Source organism: Parasteatoda tepidariorum, chromosome 10 (genome assembly GCF_982258835.1).
Source record: "Parasteatoda tepidariorum strain Cologne lab strain chromosome 10, Ptep-v5.0, whole genome shotgun sequence".
NCBI classification, from domain to species: Eukaryota; Metazoa; Arthropoda; class Arachnida; order Araneae; family Theridiidae; genus Parasteatoda; species Parasteatoda tepidariorum.
Genome location: NC_141764.1, coordinates 35,594,965 through 35,611,055, shown reverse-complemented (window position 1 = coordinate 35,611,055; position 16,091 = coordinate 35,594,965). Strand labels below are relative to the sequence as shown.

The 16,091-nt window shown below is 29.5% G+C and overlaps 1 protein-coding gene across 1 annotated transcript; it reads left to right on the top strand.

Moving 5' to 3' along the window:
• Positions 1-2,762: 2,762 nt before the first annotated feature.
• LOC147802508 (uncharacterized) lies at positions 2,763-13,865 on the top strand. Its single transcript, XM_087152974.1, has 2 exons — positions 2,763-2,931; positions 11,588-13,865. Exons 1-2 carry the CDS (start codon positions 2,901-2,903, stop codon positions 13,744-13,746), a joined length of 2,190 nt encoding a protein of 729 aa, XP_087009100.1. The 5' UTR covers positions 2,763-2,900; the 3' UTR covers positions 13,747-13,865.
• Positions 13,866-16,091: the final 2,226 nt, after the last annotated feature.

The window sequence follows — 16,091 nt, the reverse complement described above, 5'->3', positions numbered from 1 at the left end:
CTTCGGATAAATAAATTTTATAATTGTGTGCAAAATTTTTTAAATTTGGTTAAAAAGTTTTCGAGATATGGCGAAACCAAATAAACTAAAACTAGCTTTAAGAATCAAAACTTTGGATTACTCTCCTGACCAAATTATTGGGAACATATTTTTCGATAGCAGTTACTCCTATATTTTGGGGCTCAGAAACCCGAATCCGTTAAAAAAGTATTTTTATTAAGAAAAAGTACGTTTTGTATCTGATTTTGTAATTTAAAATGTCGTCTGCTCTTATTAGCATATTTGAGGTAACCCCAATTGAACCATTCAGATTATGTCTTAGAACGTAAAGATCTGATCATCAGATCAAAAGTTATTCAGGGTGGTCCGTTTGCTTGTTTATTATTTCATTCGAGCACTGTACATCACAGAAAGATTACAATCCATGTGAACAAATGTGTTAACATCTTTGCGTGTTTTTGATCCTTTAATTTGGTCTCCTAAAGAAAAAAAAAAACTCTTGAATTTAGGATATATAAGAAAAAGAAACGTTAAATGTATTTAAATGCAAATCAGTGGGCTTGTATAGCCTGATTTGTAGGCAGTTGGGGCCATGCCCGAGAGATCGTGAGTTCCTGCCCGCAAATTGGTGACCAATGCAAGCTAAATCTGTCGGCGGCACGAAGTCTTCCAAGAAGTTTCCATAACAAATCAATACCTCGGGAGGTACTGGATCGGAGATTGATCGTGCTCTGATCGATGCTGGTCAAAATTATGATCTGAGGATGGCGTATGAATGTGTCCTCTCTGTAAAACAGGCTGTGTTGTACGTGTGTGGCAGAAGTCATATTCTTAGCCATAGATGACGCCCCTCTGCTTTTAAATATATATATATTCTACAATTTCGACATATGATTTTTTTTGTGAAGGTGTTGAAGATTCTCTGCATCAGGAAAATTTTTGTCGCTAATTCAATATATATAATTCAGATTCGCTAATTGAGGTAAGATGGAGGGGGATATTGAGTGGAAATTATTTCTTTTTTAGGGGGTGTTTTATAAAAGCGTTTATTTTTGTGAAATATTTTTTTTAATGGAAGGTTGTTGTTCATTTACGTCGCACTAGTGCTGCACAATGGGCTATTGGCAACGGTCTGGGAAACATCCCTAAGGATGATCCGAAGACATGCCATCACAATTTTGGTCCTTTGCGGAGGGGATGGTTTTTTTTAAATTATGATTCAGACTTGTGAATTGAAGAAAAGGGGGGGGGGGTATATTGAGCACGACGTATTTCTTAAGGGGGTGTTTTATTAAAAATGTTTTTATTTATTTATGAAAGATGCGTTATTTTTTAAATAGTTATTTGAAAAGGGGACTGAAACTGTTTCTTGCATTTTGAAAGTTTTTCTCGCTAATTTTAACAAATATTATTCAGATTCGTAAAAGTAATTGGTCAGACTTTCACGGTCGAGACTTCGCCGGACAAAACTTCGCGATCGCAAAACCTCGCACTGACTAAGATTCGTGTGAACATAACTTCGACTGGACAAAACTTAAAGTAAAAAAATTCTGAAATTAATAATTAACATTAAATTATTATAAATAATTTAAATAGAAACAAATTTATCTATTATATAATTTTAATTAATTCAACTTCAAAATTATCTTAGAATAATCGCCATAAATAATTAAAATTAACCGTTATTTATCATTGATTATTGAATTGGAACAATAGCAATCATATTACACTCATTAATAAGGTTAAAATATAAAATAAAGCAAAATTTATTATAATTAGCTATTTAATCCTGTTCTTTTCCGTCCTTTTATCTTCTATTCTTGCATTTTTTTTATTCTCATTTTGCTAATAAGTTTGGTTTCTATATAAATATTACTTAAACTTTTATATAGTATCAAATGCCAAATTATAAGCTGCTTACCGTTTCTGGCTAAATTACTAGACGCACTATAATATTCTAAGATAAATTATAATTATCTGGTGATATTATATAATCTTGATTGTTTTTATGCGACTGAAACTGGTTTGCACTTGTTTATGTTCGTGTATTAATTAATTAAATTATAAAATAAGATAAGTTTAGACGGTATATTATATAAAATATTTATTATATCAGGTATTATATTAGTATGTTATAATAATTCGACCAAATTATTCGACACACTGCAGTTTTTTTAAAAATTATCTCTTTTGCACGTATTTATATGCAATAATTTTACATTTGAACATACATGTAATGTGTTTTTATTCGGGAAATTTTTTATGTACTTCCTATTTGTATTTATTTTTAACGTATTGCATTACAATGTTAACAACCAAGTAACGTAAACAAGTGCAAACCGGTTTCAGTCATGTAAAAGCAATAAAGCTGTATAGTATGACCTCATAATTAAGATTTGACATAGACTCTTCAGTGCGTAAAATAATTTGGCCAGGAACTGTAGTTTTATTCAACTCATTGCAAATAATTTTTTAATTAAGTAGTTTTGATATCTATCAATAATTTTTTCCCCATTTAAGCTTTAAAAACAGATTACACAGTCAAATAATTATTTATTTTCAGAGAATTTGCTATAAAAAAATTCTCCTCAGTTACAGCGTCCATTTCTCAAAAGTATTCAGTATAAATGTGAATTTACTAGTAAGCAAGTATTGTTATTTTAGAAAGCAGCAATAGAAAAAGTAGATAAGAAACCATTCATTTGAGAGTTAGTAAGGTGTGGTTATTCAAGGAAGTGAACAATTCGCATTCGACATTGATGAATGGGCAACATATGCACTTAAGAATAAATTGCTCTGAAATGTACGGGGTTTAGCCTTATGAGTGCAAGGATCCTCAAGAAAAGAAACATAGTTTAGTGTACTCAGACGAAAGTGAGTAGGTGTTTAAAATTGTAAGGATGGAAAGTTATGCTATGGAAAATGATAATGGTAAGTACTTATGCCCATTCTATATATAGTTAACTGAAATATAATAAAATACTAATAAATAATTTTTAATGCGAAGATTTATTTTCGGTAATAAAATTTACTTAATTGTAATGTGAAATAGAAAAGTATTTCTTATTAACTTAGGAAAAAGAGTTTTGTTCGATTTTTTTAAAAATATAAAACGGAGATGTTATTTCGCTCTTATATATGCAATACTTTTTATTAAAAAATTATTAATTTTTATTTAAGCTACTAAATTTTATTAAAAAGTATAATGCAGATTATATAATTATTTAACAAAAAATTTTGGTGAAATTGCAATCGGGAATTTGTATTGCAATCGGGAATGCAAATTCATGTTTTAATAGTTTATGAATACATTGCAAATATGCATTTGTTGATTTATTCACACACGTGTTCAACATTTTTTTGTATCAGCCATTGCGACTGGTTTTCAAAAAAATTTTAAGAAATACAATTAGATTAATTTCATTGTAAGTAAATATGCTATAATAATATTTCAATTTTTTAATAAGAAGTAAAATGCAAACTACTTATTTGACTTCAATTATTGAATATGAACTTACAGTCAAAAGTGATATTTTAAAATATTACGTAAATGAGATATATAGATCCAATTTCATAAGAATTATAATGTAAATTGCTTATAATTCTTGATTTGTGGATTTAATAACGTTTCCGTCATCAAAGTTTGAATATATCAGCGATTGCGACGAGTTTATGAAAATGAAAAAAATTTAAGAAAATCTAGTTATGGGAACTTTTTTTTATAAAACTTCAAAACTTTTTTTCAAAAAAGAATAATTGCTACACAAATTGCTCTCGCTCTTATCATTTATTTTTAATAATTGCTATTTTTAAGAGCATTTTTTTCTTTTTGCAAAACATGCGTTTTTGGAAAATATAAAAATTTATTACTTAAAAGCTACGATTATTTCATATTTTACAGCCTTTAAAAAAAAAATTCTGTGTAGAGAACTAAATGCCTAAAACATCAGCCGTATGTAGTTTTTTAACAAAACATTTTTATTTTTTATTAAAGTTGCGATGCAGTTATTTTATACTTCCAGTACTTAAGAAGAGAATTCAACATTTAAGTTTATTTATTTTAAATAAAAATCTTTTATGCAGGTGTATAAGTATTAAAATAGGTTATTTTCTCTAAGCTTTTTAATCTTTTTACACATGGTTACGTTGGAAAAGTATAAAAGTAATAAGTTATGTTATTTTTTATATTTTTCATGTTATTCACTTTGCTCGTGTTATGCGTTTATATCTTTCCCATGTTCCTGTTACCAATCAAAATAAAGATATATTTAATTTATTTTATGACATTAAATATTTTTTTACTAAATGCCCCATGAATCATAAGAACTTTTATTAATTGCAGTAATGAATTATAATTTGCGACATAAATTTATAATTAAACTAATTAATTTAAGAAACAAATGCTTATATTTTGTTAGTGTTGTATACCAGGTATTTACTAGAAATAAATTTCTTAAAATACTAGTACCTAAAGCAATAAGAAAATGTGTTATAACTACACTAATAATATCAATACCAATTCAGTAGTATATAACCAAGGACTTATATAGTACATCTATGTATATAACACTTGTTAACTCGATTCTATATAGAGGTACCCTTTGAGAGGTGAAAAAAGACATAATAAACTCCCCACATTAATGACTGTACTCAGCAACATCGATAGATGGTCCCCATCAAGCAGTTGATTTGCACACAAAATTGCGGTCAAAAATCCAGTGAAGTAAATAAGTTTCTCCCGGCTAATAAATAATAATGGGATAAATAATATAAGTAGAAAAATCTATTAATAAATAAATAAAACAGCATTAATCGACTCGTGGTATTCATTCATCAAAATGTATTACAGATCAAAATTCTGGAAGGGGAGTGTAATGTGGCGTAACTACCACTAATAATATTAAATATCAATTCAGTAGCATATAAGACTTGTTAACTTGATTCTATATTGAGGTACTGTTTGAAAGACATAGTTGATTTACATACCCCACTAAATATATTAATTTCAACACCTTGAAATCAATGATGTTATATGTACTTAAAATCCAGCTAGTTACAAAAGCCCTTAATAATTTTCTATATTATCATTCACAAGGAGGTGTAGGTTATATTTTTATGTAATTTCATCAAATGAGTAAATTTTGAACAACTAAACTAATGTCATAAAAAATTTCTTCAGAACTTTTCTTAGTTAGAACTTAGAAGTTGAAAAAAGTGTATATATATATATATATATATATATATATATATATATATATATATATATATATATATATATATATATATATATATATATATATATATATATATATATATATAATATAAACATTTATAATATATAAAAATATAAATTCTATTATTTTTTTACAGGTTTGTGAATTTTAATACTTCTGTAATTTTAAAATACAAACTATAAATAAACTAAGAAAAAAAATTGTCTAGTTCATTTTAAGGTGACATATGGCTTTCAAAGTTTCGAAAATCGGTCAAAATTTTAATTACACCTATGTAATTGTTTCAAGAATATTGGTTAAAAAGTTAAAAAAATATATATTTGTTGCCCACTTCTCGTCGTAAGTTGGTTAAAAAGTGTAAGTTCAGGGTGCAGTATAATTATATAAGATTAATATAAGCTTTATGCTTTACTCTATAATTATATGCAATACAAATATGAACTTAAATCGCGTTTTGCTGTCAATACCAAATTTAAAAAGGGGAATAAAATATTGGAAGCAATTTTTTTTTAAAGGCAGAATCTTTAATCACTTGATAGAAATCCTAATATATCCTATAAAATAAAAAAGCTTAAAAAACAAATTTTCGAAGGTTTTGTTAAGAAAAGCAAAACTTAAAATACTGAGTGTAACTTTCTAACTAATGATAGTCGAGTCAGTATAGTCTCAGTACACGTTTTTTTTAAATATAACTTCATAAAAGGCGTTGCAAGAATTTCTTATAAATTATTTTTTTTAAAAATAAAAGTTGATATCTTGTTTGATATTTTTATATTATTCGACTTTCCTTCTTTATTTTTAGAGTTAATAAGAAAATCTTGCAACAAATTTTAAGATAAAATTTCATAAAATATTATAATATGAGAAAAATTAACTGAAGCTATGTTAACTTGATTTTCCCAAAATTAGAAAGTTACACTCAATATTCTAATTTTTACTTCATGAAGTAAAACCATAAAGGAGTTGTTTTGTAAAACTTTTAAAAAATTTTCGATTCTTACTCTTAAGCAATCTCGTGATTGAAACTGTTTCTTAATTTTAACTACAAAACACTGAGTACTATATTTAAACAAAATAATGCGTTTAAATGTGTCCTAATCAAATTCTTTTATTCACAATAAATCAAAAGTTGAAAAGAGAATAACACAACATTCGCAAATGGCTAAGTTCACCCGTTCTTTAATTCCAAAATTTATAATTCCGCACATTTGTAAATTGACTAACCCATAAAGATTATAAAATTGTTTTGATAAATGCAATACTATCAGTAAATGTATTATATTCTAATTATAAATCTAATCGTGCTTGCAATATCTCGAATTTAGTAACTTGTCATAATATATTTTGATACATTTCTTGGCTAAGTAAAAGCTTATTGTCAAGTTAGTGCTTGATTTTTATAAATTGCACCCCTCACGTGTCAATGAGAAGAGGGATCTACCTGGAAACGCAACCAACTAGCAGCACAATTGGCATACTGTTACGGGTGGGGGTCATAATTGAGACAATTACGGAGCGCAGTCCACCACTTCCCAAGTAACTTGATCCTGATTGATTAATCAAAAGTGGCATTTTTGATCAATCATTCGAAATTCTTTATCAAAGATTTCAATTCTTTTATTATATATTTACGCAGAGATTTAACACAAAGACAGGCACGAAACCATGTGGAACATAAACAAACTAATTATGCAAAGAAGTTTGCCAGGTACTCAAAATAAAAATATATCGCGATTAGAATAAAATATATAAACAAATAATAACTCTAAGTTAAGTAAAAAAAGTAGTTGAGATAGAATTATATTTCAGCAATTTCGATGTGCGATACAGCTCTGTATTAATTAACTTAACAATAATTAACTTTCTAACATGCATACAGAAACATAGTTCATGATGCCGCTGATGTCATAAGTCCCATGTGTGGGTATAGGAGGTCTCCTTCTTCTTAAAGTGCAAGTACCCAATTGTAACACTGATAAACATTTGTAATTATTTAAACAAAAATTTAAATATTACACCAAACCAATGAATATTAGGCGAAATTAAAATAATTAGAATTGATATATAGTACAAAAGAGAAGTATTATTATTACAACTTGAAATACAAGACTTTTAACTGCATGTAATGATATATTTAATGATCACCCTGCTGCTGTCTGTTATGATAATGAATGTTCTGAAAAGGAATGGCCATTTGCAGCATTTATTTTATTTTAAGCAACAATTCTAACTGATGCTCATGGAGAACTACGTATGATTAGTTTTGAATCAAGTACTCATTGTAGTCTGTCTGTTATGATAATGATTACGAATGTGCTTAAAAGGAATGGCCCTTTGCAGAATTTATTTTATTTTAAGCAACAATTCTAATTTATGTTCATAAAGAAGTATGTATAATTGGATTTTGATCAAGTACTCATTGGTTAAATTTAAACTAAATGTTTTTTTTTTTTTTTTTTTTTAATTTTATTAATTTAAGAGGCTTCAATTTTCAATTCATGTGGTTGTTTCTTTTTCATCATTGTTTTTTATTTCCATTAAACGTTGATAAAAAAGATCATTTTGTTTATAAACTATCAAATTAGTATAATTTTATGCAAAGCAGTTTATTAACATGTTAATTACAACGAAATGAATGGATACCTAGATTTAAAAAATAATCAACTGTACTTGAGAAAAAAATTGTACTTCAAGAATATAGAATGAGTGGCGCGATAGGAAGTCATTTTACTTACTAAAAATGTATAACTTGTGTACATAATAATATGTAACGATTACTTTAAATCACATAACAATTCAAATACGAAACTGTTTTTTTTCTTCTTCTTCTCTTGACTCATTTATATAGCCTAAAAAGTTCAATACAAATGCTAAAATGTATGCCTGGAAACATCCAACCAATCGCATTTTTTTTATTATACTTATTTTATTAAAGTTTACATGAAGAAAAGAGCGAGCTTATAAAATTAAGATCTCGAGGGGAAACTTTTTTTTCTAAAGCAATAGTCATTGTTTATAGCAAGGAAAAATGGAAAAAAAAATGGCTAAAAACGGCACTTAAAACTGCAATAGCTTTCGAAAAAAATAGAAATTCCGGAAAAAAATAGGCTTAAATTCATAATGGAAAATGGACTTTTCAGCAAATGCATTTCTGTAAGTTGCAGAGAGTCCCACGTAGTATTTTCTAGTACAATTTTAACAGTTGAAAATTCTTGAACTATTTAACGACTGTTAATTTTTTTAAATTCTCGAAATTTTTCTTCACATTTTGTAACTTTAAGTGTCCAAGTTAGTTTTTGCCGAGTAAAACAAATTGTAAAGCATAGCAAAAAGAGTTAAACAATTGGAGAGAGAAAAATACAATTACAAAAACTTTCAAACGAATTAGAATTTTGAAAATAAATAAATAAATTCAGCCCGTCAAATTTCAATTTTGCAATTACCTTCCCTTGGATTTCAGAGTAATGGCATTTTTTACAAGTTTAACGAAATTCGAAAAATTTTCGAAAGAAAATTTAATAGTTTTTATTCCATTGTACTCCTTGTACATTTTTTTTCATACCTTTGTAATTTCAAGTTTCGAAATCTTGTAATTTTGTGCAGCAAGCAATTGCTATTGTGGTTTATTCCTCAATGTCCAGTTGCAAGCTAGACCATTTTCAAGAGGTCATGAATGCTTATCACATTCTAGATAACGATCTTAACTACCAATTTCTTTCAGTCAAAATTTTGAAGCTTGCCCCTGTCTTGTGCGATGTAGCGAAGGTTGGACTAGTAACGCATTCATTCTCTGTTTCACTCTCGGCTACCGCGATTTCTCTAATTTTTTTTCTCTTTTTTATTTTCCATTTTTTTCTTAAGATACTTTACTGGGTTTTTTTTCAGGTTATTTTTGCTTTCCTTATTCACGTCTGGCGAATCTTGAGAATGGGTCCCCCTTTTTGAGAGCGTGAATTATTTGTTTTAAACAATCGAATGAACATGGTAATAAAAGTTTACAGTTTTCGAGAGGTTAAAAATAAGTTCCCATTCTCCAGACCTGCCAGACGGGAATGACTTCGTGACGTGAACACTAGTAACACAGTATATTAAAGTTGTTGTTGTTGCTTATCCTCTTCTGGCCTGACGAAGTCAGACCAGATCTATGAACCCGTTGACCTGAAGAAAATCGAAGACCAAAAGAGGAGTAGAGTAAATGTCTTCCCAGAGAAGACCAAGACAGTTCAGGATGGGATCGAAAAATATGTATATTAAAGTAAAATACTGAATGCGGTATTAAAATGAGTTATACGTAAGAAAATGGTCATAACTTTTAGATTGAAAAAAATATTTTAGTCAAAAAACTATTTAAAAAATCAATGCAATGATTTTTTTTACTGCTTACCTTAACAAAATAAATTTTTTTTTAAGGATATCGAGCAATTAGGTCTACAATTGAAATTTCAAAAGTTGAATGACACAGTCACATGCGACATCGAAACCAATTTGATTGAATAGTAAAACTAGAAGGTGTTTTTTAAATCCGGAAATCAATCAAGCTTCAATTTTTTTTTTTTTGTCACGAAATTTATCAGGGGCTATTCGTTAGATTTCAATATGTGTTATGTTTTTTCATAGATTAAATATTAAACATTAACAAATATTTGTCTTTTAAAACCTTTCACTCTATAATAATTATTAATTCTATATTAATTCTATATTAATTCTATAATAATCTTATAATAATTATTCTATAATTGTAATTCTAAAACTAATTGATATAAAGCGTTAGTGTGTATATATTAAATGTCTTCCATCGGCGGAACCCCGACATTACGATTAAAGTTTATTAAGGTAATTACGAATATTATAACCTAAAAACAGACTATTTTTAAAATATTTAATTCGAGGAATGTAGATTTTTCCTCGTTTTACCATTTTCAATCTTAAATAAGGTTTTATATCCGACAGTTAAGTTTGCAGTCCTTGAGTTATATCTAATCTAGTTTTGAATAATTTTTGGTGTATATATATATACATAAGCTGAAAATGAATAAGATAAGCCGAATTATGGTTTACTTCTAAATGAACTGATCAATTTGGAAAGCATTTTTCAAGAATGTTAAGTATCCAAATGACTTAATTTATTGAATTTAAAAAAAATTTTTAAAAAATATCCACAAGGCAGGTTTGTATATTTGGGGCTGATGATTATGAAATCTAACACAAAACTGTGAGATCGGGGGCTCTATTCCAGCTGATGGCAGTTTTTAATTATTATTTCTTAATACTGAAAAATGTTTTTCGTATTTTTTTAAGTATGCATGTTAATAACTAGTAATTTAACAATTATTTGAAGAACTGGAAGGCTCCGCTACCTGTTCATTTTGCTCACTAACCCTCGTGGTTGCTTCTGCATTCATTGCAGGTTTAGAGGAAAAACGGTTTATTTTCCATTTTTTCTACAAAAATTACGATTGAATTCCCATTTACATTTTGAAGGTGATTAAATTTTAGTAAATCAATAAAATTGGTACCAATCAATAAAATTGGAAAATTGGTACCTGCCGCAGAGTTATTACTCAATAAAGTTGGACTCAAGGGATAGAGCATTCTCCTCCGAATGAGGTGCACCGAGTTCGAAACCCAGTGATGGCTGAATGATATGAATTCCACACCCGGCTTTTACCGACCACAGTGCTGACGTGAAATATCCTCAGTGGTAAGCGGACCATTTCTTCCCTTGGTATCAGACTAACCGTAGGAGGATTTCGTGGTTTTCCTCTCCATGTAACTCAAATGCGGGCTATCAAAACGTCCTCCACGAATGCAAAAATTTCTTCCACTACTTGATCCTGGAGTTCTCTTGTCTGCTGGATTAGGTTCAAAATTACAAGGCTACGGAATTAAACATTAGTAGTAGTAAGCTCGAATTTTTAGAATTTTTTCTAGTTGTGCATAAATTTTTTATTGTTTGAGTTGCATTGTTTGAGTAGAATATTTAATTGAGAACACTGTAGAATCTTATGATGGATGTGCATATACTGTTTATTTAGTCAGATATCACTTTTATATTTTTTCTTTGTTAATATTTGAATCATGATAAATTTTTTATCAGAACAAATATGTCTATGTAATATTAATTATTTTTCGCATATTAAAAATTATTGCTTATTTTCAAAATTATCTTAGCCCCCCTGTCGGGGCATTGCTGACGCCCTGTCGGGCTAAGTCTAGCGCCACTCTTGTCCTTAACTAGTAACATGCATATTAAATATATGACTTAGGTTCGTTATAAATTACGTAAGCATCATGTTCTCTCTTTTTATTCGAATCTTTAATTCAAAACTAAATTTAAAAATTGTATTTTACAGATGGAGTCCGCAAAGAAAAGAGATCTGGAAGCTGGACACTCAAAACTTCTAAAACAGAATCAACTGAAATCGACTTCATAAACATTTTTTCTGAACCTCCTTCCCTGCAGCATATAGCAGTAGTGTCGATTGCAATTGGGCTATGGACGGCGCCTGATATAAGGAATGAATTGACATCTTCTTTCTTATCTTCTCCCTCAAACGATAACGCAGTCATGTATGAGTTAGAGAGAAGAATATTGAACAAATTGTCCAATAGCTCTTTGCCCTCATCGCTGAGGAGCGAAATCTCATACGTTATTCGACCCATTCAGTGGCAGTTGTGGGAATTGTTTCGTAGTTACTACAGATGGATAAGACATCAAAGAAAACTCTGTGAGTATTACATGAAGCGTGGTGCAATTTATTGGACAGTTGAGGGGACAGTTGACATAGTAAAATCCCTTAAGGAACTATTCGATAATGGAAGCTTAGGAAGCTTAGATATTCGTGATTTGTATGAGATAGCCTGCTCTCATTGTTTAGAGGAATATGTTTCAATTTTGTGGGAGAACATTTCAGAACAATTTAGTAGAGACAGCTTTAGAAGGCACCGAAATTATTTGATAAGATATTGGACATGTGTCCTCGACAATAATTTAGGGAGTTTTCTAACTGAACTCATGGCTTCTGAAAACATATACGATAATAAGGTTAGTATTGATGTAAATATGATTACTTTCTCGATTCGTATTGGTAACAAAGTTGCCCTAAAGTATTTTTGGAAAAAATTGTCGGAGCAGGAGAAAAACGATCATTTGAGTCAGTGGCTTTTACAAGCTACTGAAGGTATGAGCATTCCAAACCATATATATTGTCAGTATTCTTCAGAAACTGTAGATGTTTTATGTTTTTTATTATCTCGTGTCAATCGTTCAACTCAAATGACCGAATTTTTTCGGAATCATTCTGGTGTATTAACGTTTTTGTTCGAAAGTTGGCCCTATCGAAGAATATTCTTGTCCACTGTTTTTGAACTATTAGACAATCTGCAAGAAGACATTTATGCATGTATGATGGAGAATATTAGTTTTAAGAGGAGGGTAAATGAAATGATGATTTTTAAAGAAATATGGAGTGCCAGTCCTTTAAGACTAAGACGATCCTTTCTGAAAAATAAATGTCTTTGCAAAGTGTTGTTGCGTTTGATGCGATTAGGAAATATAAGCATCGCTGATAGGATATTAAATGATGCTTCCAAAGAAGAGATTAATCTATTTATCTGCTTTATGTTTGGTCGGCCTGAATTTAAGCGTGTTATTTATTCAAGCAATCTGAATTCGCTTCACGTGATGTTATCAAAATCTACCTTGCCACCAGAATGTTATCCCTATAAAATCAATCTTATAGAGCAAAGAGAGCAAGATAGACTGATAATATCGTGGCTTGTTGGAGTTAGCGATTGGCATATTTGTATTGAGTGGATATGCGATGGTAACATTCAAGCAGCTGAGTCCTTCTTGAGATGGGTTTATCTATCTGTGGGAATTGAAACATTTAAGAAAACTATGTCGTCTCCGGATGTTATCTATTTAACATTAATATTTTTGCCCAACCATGAGCGTGTGGACCAGTTCTTGAATTGGTATTTCCAGACGGTAGAGGAAATTCAACAATTTAAAGCAGATATTTTGCGAAAATGGGGTAATTATTATTTCAAGCGATTCATAGACGCGCCGTTCATTGGAGGCGATGTGTTTCAAAAATTTATAAATTACAACTTGTCTTCTCTTGAAAATGTTGCAGAATTTCGACTTATTTGTCGTAGTTGTATAGAGTATGCACTGAGTAAAGGTTTTCTTGAAAGGGCCACCATACTTTTGAATGCATCTTTTGATAACAGTATCGATGAAGTGAAGCGATACAAAAATGAACTTATACTATCTGAGAGAGGAATTAAGAAGAATCTAATTTTAAAGCAATCACTTACTGATGCTGATTGGAATCACGTGAAAGAAATCGTAATGTGGTCGTCACCTCTATTCCTGAGTACAGTCACAGAATTGCAGTCGCTAGTTCTGGAGCAAAAAACTAGTCACTCTTTCCAAGATGAGTTGAATCCACAGATTTCAGCTCTCCTTGATTTACTGGAGAATGTTGTTGAGAAAGATACTACATGATTGTACATATTTTTGCGATCAAAAGTGAATGCAAATAAAATCATATTTTCTGTCAAATCATGTGCACTGCGCAATCACCGTCAAACGATAAATTGACTTATAATAAATATGTAACTCCATTTTTTAGTGTTAGTTGTTTAATGTTAATGAAACAATATAATATCTCACAACTTCAATAATTAATTTAATTGTCACAACTTAATTTTTTTAGTTTCGTTACACCTGAAGAAAAATCAGCAATTTTACGTGATTTATTTTTCATCACTTGTCCCAAAAAAAACAGTCACTGGGAAGATATACAGTCATAGAGGAAGGCATTCTATTACTGTTGATAATATGTGAGCTTAACAAAGATTTTATTTCATATAAATGTTAAATAAGCTGAAGTTAAACTAAATTTCATGTTGAGATGATAAAAGGTTATTGTAAATATGTTTTTTTATTTAAATCGGTAATATTTTTTAAAAAGAAAAATCTAAGGGAATTAAAATTGTTTTGTCTATTTTACTCAACTGTATCCTTCAGAATAAGCAATGTTATTACTCAGATAAAAGAAGAATAATTTTTATTGAATAAATCATTCAAATATTATTCTACTGTCAGATTTTTTTTCGAACTACTTTTTTTTACAAGATCAAATAATTATAAGCCAAGTAAGGGGCCGAAGTTCTGCTATTTACATCTTATTTTAGATTTTAGAAAAAAATCACTACAGTCCCTAGCATAATCATTAGACGTACTATAAGATTCTATGTAAAATCTTAATTATCAGGTAATACTATACAGCAGTGATTCTCAACCTGTGGGGCGCGCCCCCTAGGGGGGCGCGAGCACACTAGAGGGGTGGCGCGAGAATATTCAAGAGAAAATATTATTTAAAAAAAATTGATTAACTGTATGAAAGGAAAGCGCACAAACACATAGAAAACAAAATACATTTCGACATATTTAATAACTTATTAAAGTGAAACAACTTATTGAATCACAACTTAAGGTAGGGAGCCAAAAATGGCATTGCTTTGAGGATTTTTCCTAATTTTCTGGTTAAGTCTGTGTGGCTGAAATTTTTTTTGTAACATCTTACACCTATCTCTAATATATATCACGTATACTTTTAATTGTAAAATAAAATTTCATTTCTTTTATAGTACAATTTCAAAATTGTAGTTTCTGCGCCTAAAGTTTCCCACAGGTTCCAAAGATGAGCCATATATTGAAATCACTTTTTCACTTACTCAAATTATCCTTAGAAAAAACATTTATACTGGCAAACGTTTTTTAAAAAGGCACTTTAAGTGTCTTGTTAGTAGGAACAAGTTTTCCGATTTTGAAAAAGATATTTGTTTTTTCAGAGTATATAATTTGTTTATTGATTTTACATTGATAGTTCTTGTGTGAAGTCACTAGCGATTCTTTTAATCTTTATTACTGAGTCAATTTTTTCAAAAGGATTAACTAACAAGAATTAAATAACCATACTAGAGTTAACTAACCTAACCCATAACTAGTATAAAAATACCCATATTTACAAGAAAATACCAGAATCGACCACAAAAACACTCATAATTACCAGAAAAATAAAAAATAAAAATACCTGAAAAATTACTTTGAAATGCAAACAATACAAAAAACTTGTAACAAAATATCGCAATTTCTGCTAAAATGCAGAGAACTTCAAAATATTATAAAAGTTTAAAAAATACCAAAGTTCCATATTTGCTTAAAATGAAATAAATCAATTGGCATTCAATTCAATCATTCCTCTTTGAGAAATAATATGCTACGTAATGATTTATAATGAACTCTTTTATAGATTTCACGTTTGTTTCCGAAGGTGGCCCCTGTGTCCCCAAGATGGCACCAGTGTCGGGTCACCTTGATACATGCATATGGTCACCATTAGCACGACTTAAAACTATTAATATGATAGATTAATTAGAATTAAAGTAATGCGGTTAAAGAAAAGGAAATAAACTTTCAAAGTTCTAAGAATTTGAACACATATAAATTACAATATCTTCTCACCCGGAAATTAGAACAACTGCAAAAAATTAAATCACTTCATAGAGTGGAGGCCATTCAAGGAAATATCTTCCAATTCAGCCTCGTGCACCTCAGATACAAGATTTACAATGCAGCAGGGACGTCTTATGATTCAAAATAAATTTAATTTTACTTTGAGGGGTGGGCTACGTTAGGAGCACTGACCACCTTTGGCTTACCCACCTTACTTAATCAAAGCATACTAATTTAAAAAAGAAATTAATAATTTTTAGTGACTTCCTTGGGCCCAAAGAGCGGAAAAGATTCTTTATCTCAGGGCTCTCATTTTTATATAATTTGCA

What these genes read in the sequence shown, in the direction of transcription:
- LOC147802508 (XM_087152974.1), top strand. Translation starts at nt 2,901, where the DNA reads ATGGAAAGTTATGCTATGGAAAATGATAATG. An exon ending in TGCTATGGAAAATGATAATG is followed by an intron (nt 2,932 to 11,587) that starts GTAAGTACTTAT and finishes TGTATTTTACAG; the next exon opens with ATGGAGTCCGCAAAGAAAAG.